The sequence below is a fragment of the Aplysia californica genome, unplaced genomic scaffold (assembly GCF_000002075.1).
Source record: "Aplysia californica isolate F4 #8 unplaced genomic scaffold, AplCal3.0 scaffold00186, whole genome shotgun sequence".
NCBI classification, from domain to species: domain Eukaryota; kingdom Metazoa; phylum Mollusca; class Gastropoda; order Aplysiida; family Aplysiidae; genus Aplysia; species Aplysia californica.
The window spans coordinates 603,992-611,864 of record NW_004797456.1 but is presented as its reverse complement, the minus strand read 5'-3'; the positions used below and the strand labels follow the sequence as shown (position 1 = coordinate 611,864).

The 7,873-nt window shown below is 38.4% G+C and overlaps 1 protein-coding gene across 1 annotated transcript; it reads right to left on the bottom strand.

Moving 5' to 3' along the window:
* Positions 1-2,111: 2,111 nt before the first annotated feature.
* On the bottom strand, positions 2,112-7,593 carry LOC106011787. Its single transcript, XM_013082639.1, has 4 exons — positions 7,340-7,593; positions 6,566-6,725; positions 5,542-5,742; positions 2,112-2,686 (listed from the first exon to the last, which is right to left on the bottom strand). The coding sequence occupies exons 1-4, from the start codon at positions 7,496-7,498 to the stop codon at positions 2,499-2,501; spliced, it is 708 nt and encodes a 235-aa protein (XP_012938093.1). The 5' UTR covers positions 7,499-7,593; the 3' UTR covers positions 2,112-2,498.
* Positions 7,594-7,873: the final 280 nt, after the last annotated feature.

Here is a 7,873-nt window from a genome sequence, read left to right as displayed (position 1 = left end):
CCCCCCCTTATACACCCACATTCATATGAAGACAAGAGCTCAGTTCCCTCATTGAAAGGAAATTAATAATAATTATGTCACGGCACGTGAAATCAAGCGCTCGCACTCATTTTTTGGGGTATAATGGAGTTATTGATATAATCTTTAAGCATGTACATTTGCCTTGCTCTTGATAAAAAAGTGCCCGTCTATCTGGAATAGAATGGAGATATTTGCGAATGAAAAAAGTGGGGCTCGACTGGCGCCGGAGGTCAAACTAGCAAGAAAATGGTCGTCAAAGTTTGGCGACTTCCATATTTTAAATTTCCTTGGAAACTGCAAAATTACTTTTGTGAGCCTTTTATCAATGTTTATCTGTAAAACCCCCTCAGATATGTGTTTTTAAACGGACATAAAAAGTGCTGAGCCCCCCCCCCCCCAAAAAAAAGAGGAAAAAATTGTTTAAAAAGTGCTTAATGGGCGTAAAAATGTCGGTTTCTTCGATTTCATTATTTTGACGAGCGCCTGATTTCACCACGATGGCACACATTTGTGTTGTGAAAGGTAAAACTCTTTTACAGACATAAATAGAACACAAGTACAAGTGCCAAGTTTGGCAGAGCCTCAGGGCTCTCTGTTAGCTAAGTGGATATTGTGCTGGACTACATGGGCCTGATCCTGGTTCGCATATCTGACCAGGCAGTCTTGAACCTGGGATGCAGGGGAGTCTTCCTGACGTGTTACTATTTATTTGGCTCAGTCGTGTAGGAGTATGACGTTAAATAGTTTCTTTCCACCTTTTAAAAAGCGGGAAGGGACGATACATTCATATTGTAATACGTGCTATATTACATCATGCTGGAAAGTGAAGAAGCTCGAAGACAAACATCAGGCTGACTAATTTTGTATTTTTCTTTGTTTTAAAGTTGGTGGATTCTGTACTCCCATCGACACGTTTTAGATCAGACTATTAAAGTTCAAGAGGCAGGCCTCGACACTGCCTGTCAGGACTATCAAGGATTGAGATGGATACAACGTCCTGAAAGAAAGACCGAGATACTGGATAAAAATTGTACCCATACGGCTATCAAACTCCCGTCTTCTGTGAGCAACGGTGAAGAGCTTAACACTAAACCACAGACACTGGAGACAAGCATGTTTATAAAGAAAAAAAGATACTAGAACGGCAATAGACACACTGGTAGTAGAACGGCAGTAGACACATTGGCTTACGACACAGCTACCATTTACAATGTATATTATGGTGGCTTTCTGCTGACAGTCAGTCAAAGATCGTATACTACTACTTGAGAACTAAAAAAGACGTCTTCAAAAGTGACTGGTTTGCTATAATTGCGCTTTTAATATTTTTCTTAGAGAGGCGTATCTATAGTGCGGTCAAAAATTCGTGGCGCAACTTTTCTTCAAATATCTCTTAAACGGGAGAATCACCGTCACTCATACTTTACACAGAAGTTTGTATCAATTTGTCTTAACTTAATCATATTTTTTCACAACGATGGAGGCTAGATTTAAAAACCTTTCTTCATAAATGTATAGAAATAACTATAAATCTCCATCATGCGGAAAATGGGATTGTTCACAGCACTTTCTGCTTCTTGCACACATTGTGTACACGCATATGGCCTACGTCACAACTTGCCATTGACACTTTTTATTGGCAAAACTAGTTGCAAGAAGTTAATTTTATAGTGAACACATTTTTTGCACTAAATGTTCTCAAAACACGCGTTCAATAAGCGTAAAGTCGCGATTAGAAATCAACGACAGGCTTGCCTTTAAAAGCGATATTGCCCAAGCTGTAAACTTTTTAAAAGTTGTAGAAACCATCAACTTGGATCTTTTTATTGGTATATATTAAGGAATTTGTCTAGAATACAGTGTGCAGGAGTTTGAAAAAATATTCATAAGTTAAGACAAATTGATATAAGTCATTGTGCAAACGTTGGTTAATCTATTTTCAATAGTAAAGGAGATATTTGACATTAAGTTACGCCACGAATTTTTGACCGCACTACAGTATACCAAAAATAAGAGCAAAGTCGTTTTATTATAGTTGTGCTGACAGGTACTTTATTGTGCATACATTGCTGAGGACGCTTTTCTTTTTTACAGAACAGTGCTTGCTAACCTGAGGGATATCGCCAACAAGTGAGCTATTAATTTTGATACTTTTTGTGCGTGGTGGGGGTCATCTGGGTATCGAATTTTTTTAGCCTCATTAAGGTAGCAAAAGTGGGCGCTTGCTATCAAAATGCTGATAAGCACTGTTTTAGAAGTGCACCATCTTGCAAATAGGTTCTCAAAACGTTCAGCAAGGTAAAGAATGAAACTGAAGCACTAAAAGTCATTCTATAAAAATTTTATAAAAATAAAAAAAATAAGACTACATTGATATTCTTTTTTTTTTTTAATGAATTGAGAAATGTATTGTTGAGGAAGTGAAAAGAAATAAGTGCTGAGATCTCGCTCGTTAATCGTGGTGTTACTTCAAGTTGTCAACCAATGTAATCCGCCCAAGCAGATGGGTCGAATAGTCCATTCCGAGAAGGTGACTGCCATTGGCTCATGCTTACGCCGTCTTGACCTTGAACTTGACCCCACAGGAAAGGTGACTTCGTTGTGTACAGGGAGGGATCAGGAAAAGTTTGGTCCACAGCACGCTTGAACATTGTATGCTTTTCATCTTCGTAATACAAATGAGAGAAAGAAAGATAGAAAAAAGATTATTATTCATCTGAGAAAGCGTATCCCGTTCCGTACATCTGTACAAAACACTGTTTTATAAGATGGTTCTTTTCTTACTTGAGCAGTAAAGAAAAAATGTCATTGTTGATAACAGTCACAGCTTTCAGCATTCTAAAAGTTTGTAAAATGTTATTTTAGGACAGGCTGATCTCAAAAGTAGACGCACTGATTGCTCTAAAGGAACTGTCTTGTTAAGGGTACGAAACGAAAGGTCTTCAGTAGGAGTGGTGACAACTACATGTATATCAAAGTCTAATTATACCGGGGAACTCTTTTTAAGGTGTATACAGATTCGTATCAGTTTGCACCTTTTAATTATTATTTGCATTCCTTCCTCATACACTTTGGCTGATGACTTCTATAGAAAACCCATTGAGCAGTGGTTTCCCAAAGATGTGTTAGATGAAACCGTTCACTCACATTTTAAAAATGTATTTTAGACAACCTCATTTCAATCATTTACAGTCGAACTTGCTCTAACGGCCACCTGTGTAAGACAATCACCTGTACAAACGCCCACTACTCATTTCCTACCTTGCATATTTTGTTTATATTATAATGGCGCCGTCTTAGACTGCCACCTTCTCGTACAAAAGCCTCTTTTCCACTCGGGTGGCTGTCGTAGACATTTTCGACTGTGGCTGTTACCGTCAATCACGTTTTGTTGTTTCTTTTAAAAAAGAAGTAGATTCTACCAAACTCTTCGTTTTCACCATATTATAATGTCTTTCCAATTAGTTCAATTGGAAATAATGATTTAATTAATATGGCTGCCGGTACTTTTCGAGACGGCTTTATTAGGATGTCAATTAGCATCCAGCTAAGAGGGTACAGCTTTTGCATGTGTTCAGTCACTACATGTCAGTGAGACTCAAATCCGAATTTCTTTACGTAAAGACATCTCTAGAGAGTAAAAGTCTTAGATAAGACACCCCCCCCCCCTCATTTAAAGAAGAACGGAGGCCAAAACTTTCAACAATATGGCAGGCCTGAAGTATAGGTCCAAATTCTCCTTGATTCCAGATTACCTGCTTGTCGGTGAAGCTACTTTTTCTCACATGAAGTTCTTTAGTATACCACAAGGCAAAACGTTTATCACCATGTAATACCTCATAGTTAATCAGCTTTCTAGCTTGCAACAATTCTGTGTGCGTGTGAAGGTGGAAAGAATTTCCTTTCCTTAACGTCCAATTCAAATGGGAGGACGCTCTCCTTTTTAATAAGTGAGTGGAGGTCTCTAAAATCATTTGTCTCTTGGTTTCAAAAGAATATGGTAAAATGATCTACTTCATAGCAAAATCTACAAACATTATCCTCCCATAATCTAACTTCGTCCTGTGTGAAAATGAAGTGTTGAGAGGTTGAGATGTTGCAGACCATCCAGCTTTTTCCTGCTTGACAGGTTAATAAGCATATTTTTTGTATGAACATGAACAATGAACACCCATTTTCAATAGTTTTTGGAACTGGTATTAATCGTTTTGATTTTCTTCTGAAGTAAAGGGGTAGAAAGGAAAGGGTATATGATATAGAATACATTTCATTTAGGACCTCTTGGTGGTTTTTTTTCACATCCGGTCGCACATGTATTGCAATGCATGTTTTATCTCTATAGTTATTTCGTACTGAAGCGTTTTAAGGAACAAAAACATGACAACGACGTCCAACTTAACCTGGACACAAGCAACGAAACAATTTGCAAATTAAAGATGGCTTGATTTATTAAACTTTTGAATGTGGTGAGTATGTGGTGAGATATGTAGTGGCATATACATGTTTTGTAAAATATCTTGTCATTAATTGTATAAGGTATTTTGAACAGGATAGAAACAAGATGGCTCTTTTTTGGTACTGCTGATAGAGAATTGGCCTTACAACCCCCCCCCCCCCTTCCCCTCGACAGCTAACGAATATAGAATATGCTTTAGAGTTTGAGCTTGAGCATTCTAGTCAAATTTATTTCTTAAAGTTTTGAACTGGCGTCATGAGTACTTTTTTATAACGAATAACGCAAAACGTTAAAGGACACTAGGTACAGCTGAAGTGCAAATTGTTGTTTGTGCCAGAAATCAAGTTTACTGTGTCCATATTACTCACTATAGTTCAAGAAACAGAAAAAAATACCCCTTCCCCTGTAATATTTCATTGACAACTTCTTTTAATTTCTTGAGATGAAACGGGTTCGACATACCAAAACATTATGTAATCTTTACTCTTTCTTAGGGACTCAGAAAAGGCAAACTAAAGAACAGCTAAGTAGGCTATACAAAAGGAGCAGTATTAGTAACGTTTGTTACAATACGACTTTGTGAAGCTTTCTGACATTTAAGTCATTTGATCAAGCAGTAGAATGGGATGTGAGGGTTGCGATAAAATGTGTACAAGAAAGATACAAATCAATGGGTATGAGAACTTTACTGTTACAGAATAAAGTTAGAAAATGTGCATAGTTCATAGGTCATTGTATAGGTTTAAAGCCTCTTTCAACACCGTAAGGTAATTAATGAGGTTGAACTTCCAAATTCAATTTCCACATCCGTAGGGAGGAACTAAATGAGTGGAAAGCCTTAAAAGAACCCCCCCCCCCCCAACAATCAAAGTTCAGAACGCCCCGTTCGGGATTCGAACCAAGGCCATCCGGTACGTAGTCTAACATGATATCAACTGAACGAGTGGTACGCTCAAAGGTGTATTGAAACCTCAACTCATCGTGTTAACTTTTTTTTACATGTGAAGTGTAATATTGATAAACTCATTCTTGAAATATTGCAATAGCAATTCTCCATCACATACGTCTATTTTTCTGGTCGGAGAGCATTCTAGATGGGTTAAAGACGTTGAAGCTCATGTTGTTGATTATATCGGGATTGAACCCTGCTCCTGTACGATCGTCTTGTTGCTCTGGCTCCTTGGCCATCTCAGAGGCAGCATCGACATCCTTGTTTGTATCTGGTACACCGGATGTAGCAGAGCCGTCGGTGGCTGTGTTATCATCTGTAAATAAGTATATAAGATATAAAAAAAGATTAGTTATGAAGATAGATATATTACAGGCTCATCGACACAATTTATATTATGTAAGAGGTGGGGAAGGAAGAGAGAGTGTGTGTGTGAGAGAGAGGAGGGAAAGAGAGCGGAGAGAGAGAGAAAGAGGGGGGGAGAGGAGAGAGAGGGTGGGGGAGAGTGAGAGAGTTATAGATAGATAGATAGATAGATAGATAGATAGATAGATAGATAGATAGATAGATAGACGGGGTATGGAGAAGGCGAATTTATTTTAATTAAACTAACTTGTTTATTTGATGAGTTTCGATGCTGACAGTTTCCCCATGCTCTCTGTATAACCAGGTACCTTTTCCTTTGCATTAGTGTTACATTCAGAAATCCTGCAACGTTCGCTTTGTAACAGTTGTATGATAATCACACGGGCAATGGATTTCTGTCACAGCTTGATTAAAATCTTTGAGATATGGGTTTTACTATTAAATCTTCATAAACAAGACATGTAAACTAGAGAGCAAGGGAAAAAAAGAAGTGGAATGGTAAACAGAGAGTACAGAATTAGAACTTATCCATGGCACTTGCAAATAAACGTTCGTAGTCAGTCCGCTAGCTCAGTTGGTATTATGCTAGACTACAAAAACGGATGGCACCGGTTCGAATCCTTGACTGGGTGTTCTTGAATTTAAGTCGTTTTGTGGAGTTTTCAAAGCTCACCTATTTGCCTAAGTCCTGTGGGAGACCACATTTAATTTGGAGGCCCCGCCTCTTAAATAATATAACAGTGTTGATAGAGTCCATACACTTTACTTTATACCTTCAGTGGGATCCACATCATTGGCTGGTCTTTGGAACGAATTGACGTCATTTGTTCCCGGGAATTCCCCAGGCCGAAAGTCTCCAACTGCTGATGAGCCAATCACAGACGCCATATTTGCTGGTCGCTTGTTGGAGTCTTTGCCGGGTGTGGAAGAGCTCTGAAGATAGAAACGTTCAAGGAAAGTTAAAGCCGTGGAAATCAACAGCAAACACTTCTTTTAGGGCTAGCAGAATACATATGAAATATCCTTTCAACATTAACATATTGAGCTAAACACAGCTGTTGAAAAATACACGCTAAAATATACTAGACCGTTATCTAGCAAGCTAAAGATAATATTGTGGGTGGTTGGCGGGAGCTCTTGTGTGGTTTGCTCCTTTATTAAATATCTATCATCCTGATCTCTCCTCCTTTTTGTATTTATTACTCTCTTGTAACGCCTCTGATCTTCGACACTTAAGTGACCTTAATGTGTTTTAGGTGCCGTAAATCTTACTAAAACTAAAAGTTATTTTTTAATGAAATATATATTTATTAAGTCTAAATAGAGCAGGGCACTTCTTGTACGGCCTGTGACTTCAGCAAGAGCTAAAGAAGGTCATGGATTGAACACACCATCCTTCTTGATTGATATCTTCTAAAGCAACCTCGAAGCATCGTAAGGAAAATGTACCGGATTTTTTTTTTTAAATCTCATTTCAGTTTTTTTTTTTTTTTTGCTAAACATTTTTTTTGTAAAGTCAACTTTTTCGTTTGGTGTGATATAGACACCTGAGAAGGATCCGATAACTCCCCGCGTCCAACGAAATATGTCGGCTCCGCAAACGTCATCACCGCTGGTGGTCGTCGTTCATTTGCCCACTTTCCCCCCGACGGTAATCTCCCCGGATTTTTCGTGACGTCATTTACTTTGTTCTGTTCTCTGACCATCTGATACAGGAAAGGGTCTGTGAAGTAGTCGGGGACACGCTGGATGACCGTGGGGTCAGCTCGACCTGGCGAAGGAAAAGAGCCGAGGCGTCCATCAAGAAACTTAGTAATTTAAATTATCAGTTTCTCTACACCCCACCACCACCTCCCCCCCAAAAAAGAAAAAATGTTCAAATATTAAAAAAAAGAACAGAAACGAAATAATTTTTAAAAAACAATGATCACAATTTTTTAAAAAGAAATATATTTTTTAACAATTAATAATAAATCCCCTACTCCTGGGCCTATGTTCGGTCTTGTTGCTTTAGGGTGGGACAGGGGAAAAAGACGGATGGGAGAATTGTTTTTTTTATGTTGGGGGGGGGGGGGGGGGTT

Excerpts from the sequence above, each read along its gene's own strand:
- LOC106011787 (XM_013082639.1), bottom strand. The coding sequence starts at position 7,498 with ATGGTCAGAGAACAGAACAAAGTAAATGACGTCACGAAAAATCCGGGG. Across the intron at positions 6,726-7,339 it reads AGTTATCGGATCCTTCTCAG|AGCTCTTCCACACCCGGCAA; the intron begins GTGTCTATATCA and ends TTCTATCTTCAG. Across the intron at positions 2,687-5,541 it reads CTCCGACCAGAAAAATAGAC|ATGAAAAGCATACAATGTTC; the intron begins GTATGTGATGGA and ends TGTATTACGAAG.